This window comes from Monodon monoceros, unplaced genomic scaffold, assembly GCF_005190385.1.
Source record: "Monodon monoceros isolate NGI ecotype Baffin Bay Population unplaced genomic scaffold, NGI_Narwhal_1 Super_Scaffold_19, whole genome shotgun sequence".
Lineage (NCBI taxonomy): Eukaryota > Metazoa > Chordata > Mammalia > Artiodactyla > Monodontidae > Monodon > Monodon monoceros.
In genome coordinates, this window is record NW_021703775.1 from 77,004,546 (window position 1) to 77,027,599 (window position 23,054).

Below are 23,054 nucleotides of genomic sequence, written 5' to 3' on the forward strand. Positions count from 1 at the left end.
AGTAGCAGCTACAACGTAACCATGAATAATTCATGCAGTCAATAAACATGTATTCAGAGCCTTCCTTCAAGCTGGGTTTACAGCTGGATTTAAAAGCCATTGTCCCTGTCCACAAAGAATTACAGCATCTTGCTATTAGAGCTGCCTTTTGAATTTTTGAATTATCGGTGTTATTTGAGACTCCCTAGGTGTCCACAGTCTGTGGACATGAACGGTAGTCATCATTGGAACATGAAATGCTGTAATTTCACTAGTTTTGTTCCTGGTTGGTGACACGGGACCCTTTGTCATTTGTAAGATCCCCTGCCAAATACTTCCAGGGAGACCCAGAGGCATCTTAAACACGTGGGCAAATGAGTCCATTCCTTTTGGATACTGCCAGTCACCTCCCCCAGAGCCATTGTTGATCTGCTGTCTGTGGTCTGTGTGCCTGTGAGCTGCGTAGCTGTTTTTGGCACAGCTGGGGAGAATGCCTTCCCCTTTGTGTTTCCCTCTGTGAGGTTCAGAGTGTTTTTTTTGTTTTTGTTTTTGTTTTTGCAGTACGCGGGCCTCTCACTGTTGCGGCCTCTCCCGCTGCGGAACACAGGCTCCGGAGGCGCAGGCTCAGCGGCCATGGCTCATGGGCCTAGCCGCTCCGCGGCATGTGGGATCCTCCCGGACCGGGGCACAAACCCATGTCCCCTGCATCGGCAGGTGGACTCTCAACCGCTGCGCCACCAGGGAGGCCCCAGAGTGTTTTATTTCAGGCAAACGAACAAACACCAGGAGTGCTTGCTAAAATATAAAAACACCAAGAGTGCTTGCTAAAATATAAAAACAAATACTTAACTTTTAAAATGAATGGATGAGTTTGCCAGAAAGTAAAGGAAACCCAGAGTCCTGGCAATAGGCAGGAGAATACCTGGAAGAAGCAAGCAGTGAAGTCGCCGGTGCTTTAGGGACGCATTAGAGATGGAGCTCTGATTTCAGGGCTGACATAGAGGTGGGTGGGATGGGATAGGGGGCAGGGATTAAAGCCTTGGGCCTGTGAAAGGAGGGAAGTTGGATCACTGATCCCCTTGCATAAAGGTAGGATCCATGAAGAGCTACGCAATTAAAAATACATCTCATAAAACACAGTCCTACAGCAGATAAACTTGTCCGCCCAGCCCGGAATATGAGTGGATATAAAGGTCTCTTTTGAGAATTTGTGACCACAGCCTGACCCTCTTGTAAGTCTGGGGGCTAAATTCACATTATTTTTAATATCTGAAATATAGATTCTTAAACTGGACCCAAGTCTTGCAGGTGCCTTTGCAAAAGTGAAGGCAAGTCTTCTCAGGGGGAAGGTACCCTCTAACCCAGGCCTCAAAAAATGCTCACAGATTGTATTCCAAAGCACATGAGTGAACAATCTCTCTCTCTCTCTCTCTCTCTCTCTCTCTCACACACACACACACACACACACACACACACACACACACACTACATAAGGAAATAAGCCACCATGAGCAAGAGTCACCTGGAAAAGAAAATCCTTAAAGGCTTCAGGTGTTAGAAATATCAGGTAGAGGGCTTCCCTGGTGGCGCAGTGGTTGAGAGTCCGCCTGCCAATGCAGGAGACACGGGTTCGTGCCCCGGTCCGGGAAGATCCCACATCCCGCGGAGCGGCTGGGCCTGTGAGCCATGGCCTCTGAGCCTGTGCGTCCGGAGCCTGTGCTCCGCAACGGGAGAGTCCACAACAGTGAGAGGTCCGTGTATTGCAAAAAAAAAAAATCAGGTAGAGAATATGAATTATGTTTGATGTATTTCTAAAAGTAGGAATTGAAACATAAGAAATAATCAACTAACAAAATGACCGGCATACTTGAATTTTAAAAAGAACTTCTAGAAATAAGATATGTAATTGGTTAAGAAAACCTTGGTGGAAAGATTAAATATAGACTAAACAGAGAAGTGAACTAGCGAACTGAGAGAGATGAAGAAATGATACTGAATACACAACACAGACACCCACAAAAATGTAAAGTGCAACACACGTCTAAAGAGAATGGCGTCCAGGCAATATTTGAAGAGGTAATGACTGATTAAAGGAGCAGGGAAGAAATTATATTCCAAACTTCTGAAATTACTCTTTATGAGACAAGGCGAGGTTGGAAGAGAGTATTGTGTGTGTGTGTGAAGTGTGTTTGGGTGTATATATGAGTGTGTGGTTTTGTGTTAGCTTAATGATCATTGTACCATCTTATTCCAATGGGAGAATTTTCTCTTTATCCTCATTTATGTTTGCTTATTTACTCTGTCCTTTCCTGTCTCAAAGGGATAGTTTTCTTTATTTTTAAAATTCTATTCTATGGTTTGGAAGCTATGTGTTATGTTTCTTTCTTTCAAAGAAAATACATTATTAACAGTATATTTTTCTATCAAAATTGGCAGTTATTTAGAATCTCCGTCCCGCTCCCAAATCAGAAAGGACTTTATCACACTATTTATTGGACTCCCTCTCCCATATCCCTTGATCATGCAATCGAAAATTATAGATTTACATTTTTTCCCAAAATTTTATTATGAAAGTTTTCACATATAGCAAAGTTGAAAGAATTTTACAGTGGGCACTCATGTACCCACCACTGAGATTCTATCATTCGTATTTTTCGACACTTGTTTTATGACGTCTCTTTCCATTTATTCATCCGATCTATCCATCAATTCATCTTACTTTTTGATGCTTCCAAGCACATTACAGATCATTTACCTTTGTTTTTAAACCAGACAAAAGAGCTATTCTTAGTAATGAGTCAATGGTTGAATAATTTACCTTTTTTTACTAATTGTTTTGCTCACTTCTTACACTTGCTGCTCAGTTTTGCATTTGTCACTGCGTATGCCTCTGGTAAGGCTATTCCCCAGTTTGTTGTTCCATATGATTTGTGAGTGAGGAAAGTGGGGGAAAGGGGCCTGTGTGAACTGGGCAGTGAATTAGAGTAAATGAACTTTAAGCAAGGGGCTGGTGGTTTCTTCTTAGCTAATACCATGCTTGAACTTTACAACGTCTATTTGCCTGCCAAGAGATATTATGGCAGTCTTAGAATATTTATAGAAGGATTGACTGGGATTCTTCAGGCTTTCTGGAGGAAATAGAATGTCTTGGGTTGCTCTGTTAAGTATTTTATTATTACGATGAAAATTCATTCTCTTCGTAAAGAGCTACCATTCAATACATAGTTTCCCATTCAATCAAGTACAGATGTATGACATCTATAACAGGCAGCATTCAAATGTCCAAATTCAATTTTGCTATGCAATTTCAAATTTAAATGGAAGCACTTCATACGATGAACTAATCTCAGAGGTCTCTAATAGGCAGAAGTGCAAAGGGTTAAATGCAGAATCATTAATGGCTTCTGGCGTCATGGGCTTTTTAGCTGATGGGAGTTAACCTGCTAAGCTCCTACTGAATCTATCACTTAATGATAGCTCTACTTGGAAGAATTAAGAGGATAAAAATGATTCTTTTATGTGAGATGTTGATAAGTAATTTTGTCTGGTTCTAAGGTAGAAATGTCTATGGCCATCAGCAATGTGGAGGAGAATTATATTTTAGTTCAGTTGAGGCATACTCAATACGCTGTGAGGATAGGAAGAAATGCGGAAGTTTTCTGTTTTTTTTTTCCTTAACCTCATCAGAGGCTTATACAAACATCAGTTACTGCTCTTTAAAAGGGATATATCACAATACCTTCTCTATTAATAATTTGAACGTTAGACAAAACAGCGTTTTGATTCTGGATCCACTATTACCTGTGTGTAACCTTGTTTGGGTGACAATGACTCAGAGCCTGAGTTTCCTCATTTGTACGGATATTAACCCTTTCCTTACAGTGAAAAGGTATAACAAAGTACCTGGCACAGTGCTTGGAGCCATTATTGTAGCTATTATTATTATTATGCCTATTTTGGAATTGTCTCAATTTTTATTTCAGTCTTATTTCCTTAAGTAGCTCACAGAGTTACCATTTGTTTTGGTTATTTGGAAAACATAATTTTTCCTTTTAGAATGACTTATTCGTGATTTAAAATATCTTTAAACCAGACTGGGACCTTCAGCTAAATTAAGAAGTTGGTTAGATGACCACGGTAATACATGGCAACCAAACTCTTATCTGTGACATATTTAATCCCCCCCACCGCTGACAGAACAGGTTGGTAGTACTCCCATCCCACGCGTTGGAACTTCTGGTCATCCAAGACAGTTCATTTCCACTTTGCACCATCTAAATGCTCCCTGTGATGTGCTGTGGTGTGAAGGAAGGAGTGCCTGACCAAGACCTGGAGAACTGTGTTTGAATTTTGGGTCTCTTGTGACCTTGAAGTTCTCTGAGTTTTCGTTCCCTTACCTGTGAAATGGGGATCTGAATCTCACCCCAGAGCTTCTGTTTATTCACATCAGCAGTGGCTGTGAGGATGAAAGGGCTCTGTAAGCCATGAATACTCTCAGTGTATTAATTAATAATACTGTCAATGTATTATTAACTAATGACTCAACTCGGAAGCAACATTGCAGACAGCCATACATTACAGATTCTAAATTAGGTAAATCTGCCAAATCCACTGGTAGAAGTGTCAAGAGAGACGTGGTTTCAAGGCATTGCAACTCAACTCGAATTAGCTTAAGGTGACTGTGCCGGCTTGCTTACCTGGGAGGATGCAAGCATGCAGATGCCACTTGTCTCAGGCACGTTAATAGCAAATGAAGTCTCCCGCCCTCTGGTTTTCCTCTGCGTGTTGGTTTCATTCTCTTACCATGCAGACAGTCTTTCCCTCCATTGTGAGTACGATGGCTGTTGACAGCTCCCAATCTGTGTTCTTCAAACTTTGTGATCCAAAAAGGAAAGGTGCTTTTTTCCTCCACTTAAATCTTTAAAATAAATAAATAAATAAATTGCAGGGAAGAATTCTCTGCCCAATGCTTGAAGTCAGGGGCATGGGGCCCTTTGAGTGGACAGAACATGGATCAAGGAGACAGAGTTTGGGGACTGGCTGCCCCACGAAAATATCCCGACTGAGTGAAGGAAGAGGCAGTTGGAGCAGTTCTACAGAAGCAAAAGGCCCGGGCAGACACAGCGACAGCTGTCACTATGGGTACGAGGGAGGAAGAAGAGGGTGATGATGAAGAGTCTTGCTGTCCTTATGAACTGCCCAAGGTCTCGTCATTAAATCAGCCACTCTCCTGTTTACGGTCAGTGTGACCATCATCTTGGTTTGTCCAGGACAGTCCTATTTCATGCCTGTTTTCCTGGCATAATTATTAAAATCATCCCTTTTCATTTTCAAAAGTGTCTCAGGGAATTCCCTGGCTGTCCACTTCGATTGCAGGGGGCACGGGTTTGATCCCTGATCAGGGAACAGATCCTGCATGTCGCGCAGCACAGCCAAAAAAAAAAAAAAAAAAAAATAGAGAGCGAGAAGTTCAAAAGTGTCTCAGTTTGGACAACTAATTAGTGACTGTAAATAAGACTCATTAGCTATTTGGCTTCAGTCACCCAACCCGTCTTAAATCATTACTCCTTTGACTCAGGTGAACTTTGATTTATGCTTTGATTACCCCTCTGCCTTTTCTTTCCAACCCCAGTGCCTGATGGTCTCCAACTGGAGCACTTCTCAGGACATACATATTCTTCTTCTTTTTTTTTTTTTTTGCGGTACGCGGGCCTCTCACTGCTGTGGCCTCTCCCATTGCGGAACACAGGCTCTGGACGCGCAGGCTCAGCGGCCATGGCTCACGCTCCCAGCCGCTCCGCAGCATGTGGGATCCTCCCGGACCGGGGCACGAACCCGCGTCCCCTGCATCGGCAGGCGGACTCTCAACCACTGCGCCACCAGGGAAGCCCAGGACATACATATTCTTACCACCTTCTTCCGTATTACTGGTCACCTCACATTCTTCTCCTCCCAGGAATATTCTGGATTTTAAATGGTGGTGACGAAGACTTCATAATCTGTCTATCTGCTCCAAGCACCTCCGGTAGCAGAATCTTCCTTCCAGGAATTGCTCCAAGTTAAATGTCCAGTCACTTTCCAAATAGTCCTGTTTCTGCCTGTGCTTTTGTTTCCTCAGAATACAAGTCCCTCCTCAGAGGTCAGCCAGGCATGCCTTTATGTTTCCTGTTCTGGTGTGCAAACTATGATAAATGGGGTAAGGGTGAGGATGGATAAAACAAAGAACACAGTGTGATGATGGTGAAAGAAAAAAAATAATTCTTGGTGATGCACTTGTGGTGGTCTCCCATGAATACAATCTAAGAAGGGAGCATCCTTTGTCAGCTTGGCCTGTTACCTCCCGGCTATGGTTGTGTCGATCAGGTGGAGGTAGAGAAGAAAATGGACAAAGTAGAACACAATCTCAATTTCTAACCGAGAAAGGATGAGATAGGGAGGAGAAGAGCCAACAAGACGAGGTGCACAGAAACGGGAGGGGGCAGTGTGGAGGCCCCGTATGTTCCAGGGTCCAGCTCCGACACTGTATTCCCTCTGAGTGAATGGTGTTCCTACTCCTTCACCTTCTGCAGCACGTGATGTAAGAAGTGCTCCCTGAGGCTCTGCAACTTGCCAGCCCGAGTTGGGTGGGGAGAGGAGATGTCTGGTGTTTGCATTTGAAGATTTGATAAAAAGACACAGCTGCTGAGAAGAGAAGTAGTTGGGGGAGACAATGTGTAAAAAAGGTTCTGGGGGGAGTTTTTCATTTATTCAACAAATAATATATATTTGGCCTCTGCTCTGTGCCAGGCACTGTTATCAACTCGGGGGATTTGGCAGGGATGTATATAGCATCTGTGAGATAAAAGGAAAAATATATATAGTGGTCTCTACCCCTGGTTCCTGGTACAGAGCTCCTAAAACCCTTGTAATTTCTTTTTTTTTTTTTTTTTTTTTGCGGTACGCGGGCCTCTCACTGTTGTGGCCTCTCCCGCTGCGGAGCGCAGCCTCCGGATGCGCAGGCTCAGCGGCCGTGGCTCACGGGCCCAGCCACTCCACGGCATGTGGGATCTTCTCGTACCGGGGCACGAACCTGTGTCCCCTGCGTCGGCAGGCGGACTCTCAACCACTGCGCCACCAGGGAAGCCCCCCTTGTAATTTCTTAAGTGTTAAGGATACTAGGAGCATCTCTTGTTCTAATGAGCTGACTCTGACTGGGCTCCTGGATGGTGGCTGGTCACCAGAAAGACCAAGCAATGATTAGAAGCTTTGAATTTTTAGTTCCCCCACCCATCTTTCAGAGAAGGGAGAGGACTGGAAAGGGAATTGATAATTGATCACACATTCATGAGGAATTTTCCATACAAATCCCACCGGTAGGGGCTTCTGAGAGCTCCAGACTGGTGAATTTGTCCACACTGGGAGGGTGATGCACCCCACCTCCATGGGGACAGGAGCTCCTGTGCTCAGGACCCTCCCAGACCTCACCCTCTGTATCTCGTCATCTGGCTGTTCATCTGTATCCTTTATCATATCCTTCAGCAAGAAATGTGTTTCCTGGAGTTTTGTGAGCTGCTCTATCTAGCAAGTTAATTGAACCCAAGAAGGGGGCCCTTTGGAATCTCCAGTCTATAGCCAGTTGGTCAGAAGCACGGGTGATAACCTGAGTTTTCTGACTGGCATCTGAAGTGTGTGTGTCTGTGAGATGGGGTTAGTCTTTTGGGACTGAGCCCTTAACTTGTAGGATTGATACGATCTCCAGTTAGATAGTGCCAGAACTGAGCTGAATTCTTGGACACCAGCAGTTGTCCAAGAACTTGTTGGTGAGGGGAAAACCTCCACACACTTGGTGACCAGAAGTGTCAGAAGTGAAGAGCTTTGTGTACGAAGTGAAGGAGACTCCCAGGGAAGAAATACATTGTAGGGAAGATCCGGATTTTCCCTTACACAGGTGGGAAGCTGACTTTTTTCCATTTTAGCATCTATATGTATACAGTAGAGCACTCTGTTCTAGCAGAGCAGAGTGAAAGTGAAAGGGGACAGACAATAAACAAATGTAATAAAATATAAATTATATAGCATTTTGGGTAATGACAAGTGTTATGAAAAGAATGTAGAGTGGGTAAGGGAGATCTGGAGGGCTGGAGTTCAGGGAAGGTGGTTACAAATTTAAAATGAGCGGTCAGGGTAGGCTTCAGAGAGAAGACGACATTTGAGCAAAAACTTGGAGATGAGGGAGAGAGGCAAATATCTGGTAGAAGAGGGCTGTTCCCTCTTCCAAGGAGAGGGAACAGCCCTTGCCAAGTGCTTGAAGAGGATGTGCGTCTGGTGTGTTCAGAAGCAGCAAGGCCAGCGTGGCTGAAGGTGGCCGTGGAGCGGGAGATGAAGTGAGGGAGGAAGCGGGAGCAGGCAGGGGATGCAGGCTTGCTTTGAGGTCATTTAACTTTGGGAGACACAGGAGGCCTAGGCTTCCCAGAGGAGGGTTTTAATTGCACCTCTGCCTGATACATCTTGATGGATATTACACAATACAACTCCTGCAAGATATCTTCAGTATTTGTGTTTCTTTTGAATGTGACACAGTGCTAATTCCCTGGACACTGTGTATTCATTCAGGTTGCAATAGGCTCTGCTTACAGGGCAGGGCTTTCCACAGAGAGGCACCTGTTGAATGAAGGAATGAATCAATGAATGAACAAATGAGACTAGACCTCCAGGTAGGTCCTCAACCTATTATTTCCACTTTATTGCCCCACACTCTTTCTGGACTTGGGTTCTAGTCAGCTGCCTGCACTTTCAACTAGATATTTCTGCCTCTGTCTTTGCTCACCCCATTTCCCCCTACTTGAAAGGCTCTCACCAAACCCTCTCCACTTGATTCGAATTCTATCTGTTGTTAAAGACCCAGGATACGCTCCACTTCCTCCAGGAAGCCCCTCTAGACCCTCCGGCCTTCGTTGCCTTTTCTGAACTCCTATAGCATCATTCTTCTGATACCATTTTTTTTTTAATTTAAATTTTTTTACTTTTTTTGGCTCTGCCTTGCAGCTTTCGGGGATCTTAGTTCCCCAACCAGGGATTGAACCGCAGGCCCACAGCAGTGAAAGCGCCGACCCCTAACCACTGGACCACCCAGGGAATTCCCCTGATACCTTTCATTAGTTCAGCCTGTTGCACTGGATAACTTTTTGGTGTTTATTTAAAAACCGCTGTTTGCCCTCTTTCTATCTGTAGGCAACGAATACATAAATGCTAGATGTCAGGGATATGGTCTATCACTTTTGTTTTATAGAAGCTGACTGGATAGGAGAGGTTCAGACTTGGCTGACCTCACGCAATTAATAAACAGGGAGTGACGCGGGACCAGGACTAAGTAGAAGCGCAGACAATTAATAGGCATTGTCCCACCTATTCACACAAGGGTTAACGCAGCATTTCCCTTCTACGCCCTGTTAAGTCCACCCCCTTCCCCGTGAAACAAAAGCGGAGCGGCCAGGGAAGCTTGTCCCTTGCGGGATGCCGTAGGGGCCCGCCCTCAGCTGCTCTGGGCCCGCCTTCAGCTGCTCTGGTCCGGTCAAACATGGCGGCCTCCGAGTCAGCGGCGGCTGTGAATCCAGGCACTGCGGAGGGCGAGGAGGAGACGATTCTCTATGACCTGTTGGTCAATACCGAGTGGCCCCCGGAGACAGAAGTACAGGTGAACCAGGCCTCTCCAGGGCTGAAGCCAGCTTGGTGCGGGCGCTGACCCGGCAGAGCCACGTTGCAGTAACCACGTAGGAGAGTGGAGCTGGGTGGGCGGGGGAACAGGACTCCGCCGCTTATGCGGTCGCCCTGGCAACGGTACCGTGGGCTAGCGAGGGTCTGGGTCCCCCAAGTGGAATTTCCTGGGATTCCTCCTGGGCTCCAAATTAGGATGTCGGGGGGCGGAACCTCGGTCCCTGAGGCATGTACCTCCCCACGCTGGTTTTGTTTCACTGCTCCTACTTGGAGGGGAGGCACAGCGTTGGATTCGAGGGTCCTTCTCATATCTAGACTCTTGGTGGTCCCTTCCCGCGGGCCGGCTAGGGCTGGGCAAGGCTGATCCTCGTCTGAAGCGGGAGGATTTTCCAGGACACTACAGTCCATCTCAGCATCTGCTGGGCTGTCGTGGAGCGCGGCATCAAACCTTTGCTCCTACTTGGGCCTGAATTGCGCCGGTTCTTGTGTATTTCAGTATATAAGCATTTAATGAGTGTATGTGTGTGTGCGTCCGTGTTCCAGACACTGTGCCAGGCGCTGGGCTTACAGAGGTGAATAGCTTTCGTGGTATTTGCAGTCTAGAGGGAAGACAGTGGAGTAAACGTTTTTCATCGCCTACCGTAATATGCGCCGTAATAGCGGTGTGAGCAAAATGCCTTGGGGAGTGAAGATTTATGAGCTACGGACCCGGCTTTGGGTTCTCTGTTAAAAAGGGGTCGTAGAGGTTGGTAATCTGGACCTTGGAGTTATTAGTTTCGTAGAGAGGACCTCCCAGGCACAGAATGAAGAGTAAGAACCAGGAATCCACATTTATTCAGCAGCTATTTTATGAGTCCCTAACGTGTGCCAGTCACTGCTTTTGGCTCAGAACATGCAGGAAGATCGGAAAGGACTTTCTCTAAAGATCATGGAGCCCAGCCCATATGAATTCTTATTTACAAGGTCTTTTCTGAGTTTCTTTACTGGAGAAAGTACTCATTCTCCTGCTTCTCTTTGCTTTGTTTCTATCTGTAAGTAGTTTGTTTTTTTTAAAATTTATTTATTTAGGCTGTGCCAGGTATTAGTTGTGGCATGCAGACTGTTAGGTGCAGCATGCATGCGGTCGACCAGGGATTGAAACTGGGTCCCCTGCATTGAGAGCGCGGAGTCTTACTCACTGGACCACCAGGGAAGTCCCTATGAGTAGTTTTTAAATACTGGTAACTTATACCCAGTACTCTGAGTATTAGCAAAGAAATATAACTTATTGTATAAGTATTACTAGAAAATTCTCAAATGTGTTTGTTTTTCCATTTGCAGCCTAGAGGCAACCGGAAACATGGTGCATCCTTTATCATCACAAAAGCAATTAGGGGTAAGTATAGCATATTTATTTTTCTACATATAATGATACAGTTAGCCGATAATTTTTTTCTCATTCTTATTTTTTTCTATTCATAACTGCTGTTTTAGGAAGTTTAGGGATTTGAAATGTGTTCTTCTGAGTTTTAATGTAGAGCCTGATTAAAAATGAATAGCATAAATGTTATGTAAGCTTTATTTTATAAAAAATGCATATATACATATATGATATATATGATATGTCTATAAATATACATATGTGTGTATATATACATATGTATGCATATGTTTACACACATACATTTTTAATGCGGCTTAAAGTATGGCCTGAGTTTAACCATTATGGATGTGTTCTGGAAGAAATGAAGAAAATCAAACCCACTCAGAGAATCTACGGACATCGACGGTGAAAAGAGAGTGACAGACCGTTTTAAGTGTTTTACATGATGTTTCAGATACATCTGTTTAGAGTTACTCAAATTACAAATTTGATTAACCAGGGCGAATGTTTAACTCCCGACAGACTTTATGTATGAGCTCACGAGATCTGAGAAAGTATTGAGCACTAGCCGATTAAGCTGGTGTTACGAGGGCTTTATGTGTATTTATTGATGCAATCCTTTACCAGACCAACAAGGTAGGTGTGTTAGCAATTTATGTTTTTAGATGAGGAAACTTGCCCAAGGTCATGCATTTGGATTGACTACATTTCTTTCTGGATCCAAAGCCCATCCTTATTATACTGGGGAATTTCAGCTACTTATAAAGAGAAGGTTCAGTTTCAAAGGAGTTGAGTACTTGAAATTAACTCTAATTTTATCTTTTGATAAAGATAAAATAGTTTTATCTTCTATTACAAGAAGTACTAGCATGTTCAATTTTCATTATCACAAATGTGAAATTTTAAAAATTTAGGAAATGTACACAAGTAATGTACAAAGTTTAGAGAATATAGACAACCACAAATTAGAATAAATAATTCCTCATTTTACCACCTGGAGATAATCTCTTATCCTTCAGACCTTTTGCTATTGATACATACATAACCATGTACACAGGTTCACACATGATTACATTTTAAATGGAATCATATAAAACATTGCTTGTCCATAGTGTGTTAGAGATTTTGTTTCCCATGGACTTCCCCATTTTAGGCAATATTATTATTTTTTAAGTCTTCGCTGTAAAGTGTAAAATGGTATCTTAACCTTTATACAAATACTTAGGTTTTAATGGGTGATTACTATGACTTCTACTCCATGGTTTTATTAAAGCCTGTTAGGAGAAATTTAGCATCTCAAACCACTTTTACTTGTTGTACTGTTAGGAAATACTTCAAAGTTCTTTGAATAACACAAACTTGGGACTTAATATAAATCAATATATGATGTAAAAGTTATAGTGTATATTAGATTATATTTATTCTTGTCAAGAGTTGTATTCTCCATGTTTTGTTTTGTTTTGTGATGACTCAGTCTACAGTATATTTCAGGTTTATTATCAATAAATCTAAAATTGAAAATGATTCCTAAAGAATAGCTCATTCATATTTGGCTTTGCTGTTTCTTTTTATTACAGATCGTTTATTATTTTTAAGCCAATATATCTGGTACAGGTGAGTCATGAATTCTTCAGAGAAACAGTATGAACAGCAAATACAAACAATATTATTTGTATTTATGATTTAAGTTTTCAGAATTGAATCCCAGATTGTGATATGGACACTGACATTCAGGTGAACCCAATTTATAAGATAGACCTTTCAAACATTTGGCCTACCCTGACAAGATCTCTCAGTAAAAGTAGGGTACTTTTTGATCCCTTAGTCATTATTAGGAATATCTCATAGCAATTTCTACTTTCTCTCAGTGTTCCCAGCCTTATCTTAAATGCCCACATGATGGATCTGTGCTTGTGTATCTTTTTAAAAACCTTTTTGTTCTTATTGTTGTATCGACTCTTGTGGTTAATATTCATTCAGTTGCTATGCATCAGAGAAGGTTCTTTAGGTTTCAGTTCTTGGGAACTTCTTAAGTCTTTTGAATGTTAAGTGTGTTTTTAGGCCTGGCGCTAATATTCACCTTTAAAAGGAACAGTGAAATGATTATTCTGACCAAGATGCATGTGTAGGAATTGTTTTATAGAATTAATTTACCACAGATTGCCTTTTACTCAAGGACATCTAATCTTAAAAGCTCCAGAGATAATAGAGTTCTAGTTCTATAAAAGGGACCTTTGGCTCTTCTCTGAGGTTAGCTCCAGTGCTTTTCTGCTTTTACTCTGTGTGTGTGTGTGTGTGTGTGTGTGTGTGTGCGTGCATAAATTAAATTTCTTACTGAATTTTATCTTATTTTTGGGGGTGTGGGGTGTGATAGAGAACTGAGTGAGGGAGAGGGTAGAGGTGGGGAGGGGAGTGTAAGAGGTAGGCTGTTTTTCCTGGTGTCACCGGGCTACACTTGCTAGTGCTGAGCACCCGTGGAAAGGGATGGCAGAAGATACATCTGTTTGGGTCACTCCTTGACAGTAAGTCCTTTTGTTATTTGTTAAGAAGGAGGACTTCCAAGTGCTCCCTCTGATACAAGCCTTGCCCAATGTGTAAGCACCTTAAGATCAGGCATCAGGAGGTATGTTTCTCCCAAGAAGTCCCTTTCCTTGCATTGGCCACGTTGATCAGTGTACAGACCATCAGTGAGCACACCATGAGGTGATTATCTCGTCTTCCCTGTGGTATGTTTCTTTCAAAAAGCTTGTAGTTGAGTTTTTTTTTTTTTTTTGTAGTTGAGTTTTTTGCTCTTGAGTTTATGGTAATTGTACCTAAAAGTTTTCGGGGCCAATATTTCTTTCAAGAGGCTTTTTCTTTTCAAGTTTTTTTCTTTCAATCATGAAATACTATAAACAGACTGAGAATTATAGACAATAATATAATAAACCTGTTACGATTTCTGTCCACATCTGAATTAAAGCAGTTGTTGCTGTTCTGCCATGTTTGCTTCAGATAGCCCTGTTTTTCTTTGTATGCAAGATGTTACAGCTCAAGTCCTCTCCCCACACTCTGCCCAACCTTTCCCCACCCTTCCCCTCCAGAGGGAGTTATCATTCTCATGTTGATTGTATCATTCACCTGCATGTTTCATCTTTATTATTTCTGTAACTATCTGATGGCATTAAATATTTTATGTTTTAAAAATGAACATGAATATACTGAATGTAAATTACTAATATTTTTTATCCTATTTTGTGTTTTTATTATTTTTTTTCATTTTCCTGTCCCCACCCCCCCCAGTCAAATTATTTTCTTTCTGCTTCTTTTCCACCTATTTTCTTGATTTCTTCATGTGTTACTCCTCTAATTTATCTCCTGATTCACGTATGGTGGATCATTTCCTTATATATTTTGTGAATGATGCTATCGTGAGCTTATGCCTGGGCATCTTGTGTCACGTGAGTAAAGTGAAATCGCAGTCCAGCCTTGCATTCAGTAAAAGCTTGGGGTTTTGATTTTTTCATAGGTTTCATTCCCATCCCCCCACAGACCAGAATTCCAGGTGGAGATGAGATTCTGGAAGGTCTCCCTGGGCCTGTGGTGACGTTTGTCTAGTTCTCCCTTCTCTGGTAGCACTGCCATTTGAGAGTCCTGGCCTTTGCAGGAGTCTCACCTCCAGCTGCTGTCCTTCCTGTGGCCCACAGCTCATTTCCTCTCCCAGGTGTTAACTCTCATTTTGAGTTCTGTTTCTCTCTTTGTCCTGTACCCAATCCTGACTTTCAGTTCTCTTTGCATTTGTAGTTCTTGGAGATTTCTTTCTTGTGAGTTTAGCTGTACATTAGAATATGTTTTCGTTAGAGTTGAGCCAGAATTTCTAGGTGTGCATTGCAGGAGGGGTTTCTTTTTTTTTTTTTTCTTTTCTTTTTTGCAAAGATGTCAAACATTTCTTAGAATTTTTTTTTAACATCTTTATTGGAGTATAGTTGCTTTACAATGGTGTGTTAGTTTCTGCTTTATAACAAAGTGAATCAGTTATACATATGTTCCCATATCTCTTGCATCTCCCTCCCTCCCAAGGAGGGGTTTCTTATAAGCTCATTCTGCTATGTTACTGGCACCCTCAGTATCTTCTCCTTAGAAAAAATAAAAAATTTATTTCATTGAACACATCACCAGGTTTTTTGGGAAATAGAGAAATGTATGTGGTCAAGTTTCAGATGTCCAATTAGTAAGTTTTGGTTTTGGGTCTGCCAGTATTCAGTTTTTATATTCTAATGGAAAAAAATCCTTATCGCTTGCCATAGATCTATATGTTATTTATAATGTTTACCTACTTGTACGTGGTTTCCGTGATTAGATGTTACGTTAGCTGATGTGTTGTGGTTTCAGCCCTGCACCTTTTCTGCTCCCTGAGGGACTGGTTCGTTTGGTTAATAAACAGGTGAACTGGCATTCGGTACTTGCAAGGTAAGAATGCATAAAATTCACATAATGTTCCTCTGCCTGGGCAACCATGTAAATTCCATCATGGATCTTAACTTTGGGGTCCTTACGGCTTGCAGTCTCGATTTTTGTTGTATATAAATTCCCTGTGCCCCATATGATTAGTATTGTTTAAATGTGTTAATTCAACTGTACTGAATTATTTTGTTTGCTTTTTATATCTATATACTCATCTAATTATAAAGTCAAAAAGTTGGATAATTAAAGATATGAACAAATTTGAAAATGATTTTAATTTCTTAAAATGATTCCATCTGTGGTGAAGACGGCTGCAAACACTCACATAGGAATTTGTTTCTCTTTCTCTCCCATGAAAGCAATGGGAAGCTTTTGGCTGCTGTTCAAGATCAGTGTGTGGAGATCAGGTAACTGTTACTATTGTTCATATTCAAAATTTCCCTTGAGAAAAGTTTTACCTAATTTATGAGAACTAAGATTTTTAAAGGGGGTATGCTTAAAGGAATTTTATTAGTAACTCACGTAATTTTGTAAGGTGTCAGGCGCCAACTTGTGCCAATTGAAGGATGAAGGATGCTTTCTCAGAGTATGGCTTCTACTTCCCCAGGTCACTCTGCTGTCTCCTGAGAAATTTTACTTTCTCAGTAGACAAAGACGTATCTTCCAGAACTCTGAAAATCACTCTTGCTCGACCAGTTACTGCTAAGACAGCTAAGCAGATGCCCAGGAAGGTATACAAAAAATAGAGGTTGCTTTACTTGTTGGCAGAAAGCTGTAGATGGAATCTGGGTTTGCGAAACACTAAGGCTTCATGTTACTGGAGACCAGTGATACTCTCTGTCCTCTTGAGACATCAGTGGCATTACACACATCTAGAAGAAGTCTCTAAGCTGGGCTTTCCATGTACTTCATTTTTAAGTAGTATATCAGTTGTGAAAGGAATAGCAACAATAGCAACTAATTTAGGAAAACTAGTTGATTTTCTGGGAAATTATCAGCAGGAAGCCAAATGTGTTGCATCTCTGAAAGTGGGGGCTACTCCTGTCTTTAGGGAAGCCCTAACTCTTGAGTCTCAAAAGATAAGCACTGAGGCGGAAATTTCAGGTTGCCTAGATACCGGTCAAAAGTTTTTTCTACTACTTTATTATTGAGTAAAACGAGTATTAATGAGCATTCAGTTGTTAGCACACTGGTTTTAGCTTTCTGCTTGTGAAATTTCTTTTTCCATTTATCCAAATGGAACTGGACCCCTCAACTTTTGGGAGAGTAGACAAGAGGGTTTGCCCCCATTGGGGCACCGACTTCAGATTGGGAGGCTCTGTAATCCTTCTTAAGACTGTCAGGATAGAAATGATTGGCAATAATGACAGCCTTTCAGAACTTCATTTCTTCATCTGGCATGGCTTTAATAGGCAGGGCCCTTTTCTCTAAGAGCAACAAGTGAGCATCAGGTGGCACAGTGTTTGAACTGATACTGTTCATAGAAATGGGCTAGCATTTCCTACTCCATTTGCTGCAATGATGTCACGTGTTTGTTTTTTTGGAGAAACGTGCTCATCTGTGACTTCTTTATGAACAGCAGATAGTAATCAAAATTTCCATCTTCTTCCCATGAAATGAGAACATTAATGGAATGATTTTAGGTGTTAAGGTTGGAATATGCATGTGGGGATGGGATTGATATTTAGGCTTGTGAAGGAGAGTTGGACAAAGGGTTTCTGGAACTTGTTAATAAAGACTGTGAGGGAAAGCAAAAATAATTGTTTGCTTTTATAAGAGCATTTGCTACTGGATTGCTAGTGTGTAAAATTATATTTATAAAACTTATACATATATCCAGCTCTTTAGGAATTCACTCATGCATTTGAGATTAAGTGGTGAGGGAAGATTTCTGGGCAACAGAAGTGACGCTCATCAAGGTCTTACTCATCTGGTCGGTAATTTGCAAAAAAGCTTTGTAACTTATTATATTCAAAGACTCTGGTATGGTGAAGAGTCAGCTCTCTCAGGAAGCCTTACAGGAACTCATTCCCAGTGGATCCCCCTTCCCCTCATTGGTTAGGTGCTGATCCTTTATGTTGCTATAATAATTAACACATTTATTATACTTAATGATAAGGTAATGCTAACAATGTTGGGCACCACTGTGTTCGTTGTTCTTTTTAACATCGACCATTGTGTGTTCCGTGTGTAACTCAACCCTTGCAGAAGGCCAGTGAGGTAGGTGTAACTATTCCCTATTTCAGAAATAAGGAATCTGGCGCAATGTGGTTAAATAACTTGCCCAAGGATTTGAAATCAGCCATCGTAGCTTCATTGTTCATGCTCTTATCTACACATCTATGCTACCTTTTGATCATGTCTTTTAGCCATCTATGCCCATATGCTTATATGTGGATTTCCCCCGGTATATTTAGGGCCATTGCTTTGCACAGCTCCAGGGGTGCCATTTGCTTGAAACTCAAGGGATGGGATTTGAAGTCTACAGCTCCATTATACTGTGTGTTCCTGGGAGGCATGGGCTGTCCTTTTTTCCTAGCACTTGTATATTTCCTTGGATGTAATAGGTGCTTAGTTTATGTTTAATGAGTAAGTGGTGTGTTTGCAAGTGGGACGGGGAAGCGGATGCTGGGAGGGCATTACAGGGCAAGCCTGCCGACTTACTCGGAGTTGGCACTCAGTTGATTTTGTTGAAAATAGACACCCACACTTACTTTGCAGTAACCTGAAAGGAAGTGTTTTTGAGCAAAGATGTGGGATGGTGAGCAAAGAAAAAGGGCAAGGTAGATCCCCGAAGTCAATGCTATGAATAGTGGCTGTGCCTGAATAATATTTAAGACGTTTGTTCTCTCTTCTCTGTATGTGTCTTCTCTACCACAGTGAAGAGCACATACAATCCAAGTTGGCTCCAGAAGTAATAGTAGTGGGCACCCAGTATTCAGTAAATATTTGTTGATTGGACTAGAAAATGAAAGATAATTACAGTATCTGGGGTTATTATTCAATGTTAGAAAGCAGTTATAAATGTGAAATGGTTTTTGTGGAAAACATGCAAAGCTGAAACACACTTTAGTTTAGGAGACAGCTCTGCCTTTTGCAGGATAGGACTAGAGCTGCTGTTCCCCAACTTTAGTTCTGTAGTGAGTGGCAAATGACTCTAATAGCTTGCTCTAATATGGCACACTTAGCCTGCTTGTGTGTGGCGCTCACATGGGTGAAAAATGACTTGTGAATTGCTACTTTAATTTGTAATTTGGTGGTGGTTATGGATTATCAGTGGTTAATATATGTTTCTTTTATTCCTAGATAGTGAAGTAATATGTTACAAATATGGGAACTAATTAGAAACCATCACAGAATACAACAAAAAGCATTAAAATAGGGGACTCTTATAAAGAAGGCACCTCCTTCCCCCCAGTTTGCTCATCTATCTTAAGTGAATACATTCTGTGAAATTTCGACAAAACAAATTTATGTCTCCCTCCCTCCCGCCCCTTTTCCAGCAAAAAGAGCAAACTATTATTTGTGATTATATTAAGGATGAAAGTAATGAACATTTACTTTGGTCTAGTTCATGCTAATTTATATGTAATGTCTCATTTAATCTTTTCCCAAAGCTGTGAAGTTGCTGTTACTTATCCTGTGTTATTGAAAGGAAAATGAAATCATGTTGAATATTTTGTCCAGGTTACACAAGAGAGCTGAAATCAGGTCAAGTTCACTTCAGAGATCATGTCCTTTCTGCTCTAGTCCACATAGAGGCCTAATAGTCCAATTTCTTGAGGAAATTTATTTCCATATTTGTAACTGGATTTTGTTATAATATTTTAATAAATGGCTAAAAATCTTAAAGAGTCTGTAAAGTTTGTTTTAAAGGTAATGCTTAGTTATTTTACAAATATTAGAAAATACAGTTAAGTAATTATGAAAGAAGAACAGCAAATTTTACTGTCCAAAGTTGTCTACTGTCAGCATTTTGGTGTATGTTCTCTGACACTTTTCTGTGTGTGTAAAAAAAAATATATAGATAGATATATACTACATATATATATGTAGATGATGCTCTACATTCTATTTGATACCTTTTTCTTGATAACTTTTGAAAATTAAGATATTGTCAGCATCTTTCCATGTCACGTATCGTAATAGCATAATATTTCATTGATTATATATAGTAAAATCTAATAATTAATCTCTTCATACTGGCTGTGTTTTTCTCTTTCATAACTTAGGCTGCATTAGTTGCCTTGATATCTGTGTGTATCTGTAATTACTTCCTAGGGATAACTTTGTAGAACTTAAACTGCTACATCAAATACTATGGACATTAAAGTTTTGGATAATTATTACTAAATTCTTTTCTAGAAGGTTTACCAGTTTTCATTTTTGAAGATACAATAATTAGAATACTTTAGTATATATTTCAATATCACAGATATTAAGTAGGTCGCTAATATAAATATGGTCACTTGTTAAAGCTATTTGACTTGTTAAAAGAAGACTTTTCTCCCTAAGTGATTAAACTCTGCAATATGATACAGACCAGTGGTTCTTAACCAGGATCAATCTGTGGAGCTTTAAAAAAATATTTGTGCCTCTGGGCCCTGTCCCGGATTTACTGCATCAGAGCCTTTGCGGATAGGGTCCAGGCATCTCTATTGTATTAAAAGACTGTGCTTAAAATCAGTTATGCTTGTATCACTAGATTCCTAATGTAGCTATGTTCCTAGTGAAATAAGAAGGTTGGAAGAAAACATTGTCACCAATGAAAGGGTCTTACTTGAGGCACAAAACCATCCATATGAGAGAAGGAATGATTTAGTGTTGTCTAGAGAAGTTGTCTGGTCTGTAAGTGTTCATGATGTCTCATAGTACTACACAGTAGTGTTGTTATGGCAAAACTGTTGTCTTAATTTTACATATATTTTGCAGGTCTGCAAAAGATGATTTTACATCTATTATTGGGAAATGTCAAGGTAAGAGTTTCCAAAATAGTCAAAAAATGAAAAATTCAAATCTGCAGCAGTTAATTTTTTTTTTTAAACTCATTTATTGGGCTTCCCTGGTGGCGCAGTGGTTGAGAGTCCGCCTGCCGATGCAGGGGACGTGGGTTCGTGCCCCGGTCCGGGAAGACCCCACATGCCGTGGAGCGTCTGGGCCTGTGAGCCATGGCCGCTGAGCCTGCGCATCCGGAGCCTGTGCTCCGCAACGGGAGAGGCCACAACAGTGAGAAGCCCGCATACCGCAAAAAAAAAAAAAAAAATCCTCATTTATTTATTTATCTATCTATTTATTTATTTTGGCTGCGTTGGGTCTTCGTTGCTGCACGTGGGCTTTCTCTAGTTGTGTTGCGCGGGGGCTACTCTTTGTTGTGGTGCCCGGGCTTCTTGTGGTGGGTTCTCTTGTTGCAGAGCATGGGTTCTAGGCGTGCGGGCTTCAGTACTTGCAGCACGTGGGCTCAGTAGTTGTGGTGTGTGGGCTTCAGTAGTTGTGACTCGTGGGCTCCAGAGCACAGGCTCAGTAGTTGTGGCACACGGGTTTAGTTGCTCCACGGCGTGTGGGATCCTCCCGGACCAGGGATTGAACCCATGTCCCCTGCATCGGCAGGCGGATTCTCAACCTCTGAGTCATCAGGGAAGTCCCAGCAGTTAATATTTCTTAAAAGTCAGAATAGATACTGTTTATTGACAAGGATTATTATGACTTTATTAAAATAATTTTAAAGCATCTTAACTGATTTCTGTTCTGTAAATGTTTTGCTTTAAGATCTGAATTTTGGAGAGATTTGAAATTGAAACTGTTTTACAAAAGTCTAAGCCAGTTTTGGGATAAAGTATTTGTATTTTGAATTCAATGCAGAAAATAATTTGTAGATATGTTAGGAGTTGGTCAGTTATAGACTAGTAAAAGTAATCTTGGATTTGATCATTGTTTGATATACGATTCAGCAAAAATTTACTGAGTATCATTTATGTATGTGAACCATTTTCCTGGGTCCTAGGGGTATGATTGTGAGCAAAAAGGCATGGCCACTTACCTCACGAGGCATGTAGACCCTCAGCTATATACTTACAGACTTTGATAAGTCTGATGAAGGAAAAATACAGAGCAGAGTGAGAGTTTAACCAGGGGTGTGAGATGAGATTGTTGAGAAAAAGTGACTTTTGGAAAGCAGCCTTAAGAATGAGTAGAAGGTAGGAGAAGAGGGGGGAGTGTTTTGATCTGTGGGAGCCGTGTATGAAAAGGTAGGAGAACCATATGGGAGGAAAACAATTAAGTGGGTACTGTTAGGTAAATGCATCTATTACTTATGTTTTGTTTACAGGACCTCCAGTTCCATTTGTCTGACCTTGTGTTACTTTAACAGTGGAGTAGTTGTAGGAATCATCATGATGATAATCATAGTCATTGTGGTGATGACACAACCACTTGTCATGTCCTTCCTGTGTGCCAGGCACTGCATTTAGTGCTTTCCATGGACCTTTCCTCATTTACTTGGAAGAACATAGTATACATATTTTATCTTAAAGCAGCATTAGGGTAGAATAAGTAATCAACAGTGAAAGAGCAAGGAGAAGGGAGGCATTGGTAGCTTTGAAATCTACAAAATGGTGGTAAGACAGAAGATTCCCCCTGGCTGGTTGGTCTTAAGTTCCTGGTCAAATGCAACATTAGTGGCCTAGGGCCAGTTTCCTTCTCATTTTTCTCATTCTCAGCTGTCCAGATGTGTTCAGAAGATTAAAAATCAAATATTTTAAAAATGTTTTCAGTCCCATATAAGTGGTGATATTAATTCTATTAGTATGTCAGAATCGTTATTCTTATACAATTCCACATATACTAGTGGATAAACTAGTAATAGAGTTCTTATGGAGTTAGCTTTACGTATAGTGTATATTGTCACTTAAAAGCAAATGTGAAATTTCCTACATATTTATATAAATTTACCTCCCCTTCTTAAAATCTGTTCCTTCTGTTCTGTTACTTGGAGAACCCTGTTCCCTCAGTACTCTGGTCAGTGGTACCATTATCTGTACCAAGCCAAAAATCTAGACAGTTTCTCTTCTTTTTCCTTCTCTCCCTTCTTTCTTACTTGGACAAATATTTATTTAGTTGCCACCATATGCCAGACACTATTATGCTAGGCAATCTGTTTACAATGAGGAATAAGACATAGGTTACCTAGATTTAAGGGTTTATAGTCCATCAGGGGAGAGAGAGAGAAATAATTCTTTGCACTTACACTGAGTGACACAGTGGAGAAGCCTCACCTTATCTTAACTTCACCACATCCTGGGAATCTGTTTAAATGGCTCTTGCTTCCTGCTTGTGCACTTCAGCCATCACAGCCCTGGTTCAGGCTCTTAACATTTTTTTTTATTTGGTTTCTTACAACAGTCTCCTGACAGGGTTTTCTTCTATATGCCCTTCACTTATCAATACTTTACCCTGCTTGTCAAATTGATCATTCTTCATTGAGAATTCTCTCAAGATTACCCTTCAAGTCTGGCTCCACTGCTTCCTAAATATTAACCTTGGACAAGTTACTTTACCTCTATGAGCCTCAATTATCTGT

General features: G+C 41.1%; 1 protein-coding gene across 2 annotated transcripts in view; it reads left to right on the plus strand.

Annotated features, from left to right (window-relative positions):
* Positions 1–9,517: 9,517 nt before the first annotated feature.
* The window catches only part of NBAS (neuroblastoma amplified sequence), a 339,068-nt gene continuing 325,531 nt past the window's right edge, over positions 9,518–23,054 (plus strand). Inside the window, exons 1-6 of one of the 2 annotated variants that reach the window (XM_029231716.1) lie at positions 9,518–9,652; positions 10,993–11,047; positions 12,613–12,649; positions 15,407–15,484; positions 15,838–15,885; positions 20,411–20,454. In XM_029231716.1, coding sequence (XP_029087549.1) covers positions 9,536–9,652; positions 10,993–11,047; positions 12,613–12,649; positions 15,407–15,484; positions 15,838–15,885; positions 20,411–20,454 — 379 coding nt within the window. In that variant the 5' untranslated portion in view covers positions 9,518–9,535. The remainder of the gene's footprint in view (positions 9,653–10,992; positions 11,048–12,612; positions 12,650–15,406; positions 15,485–15,837; positions 15,886–20,410; positions 20,455–23,054) is intronic. The other variant, XM_029231717.1, reaches the window with a different exon arrangement.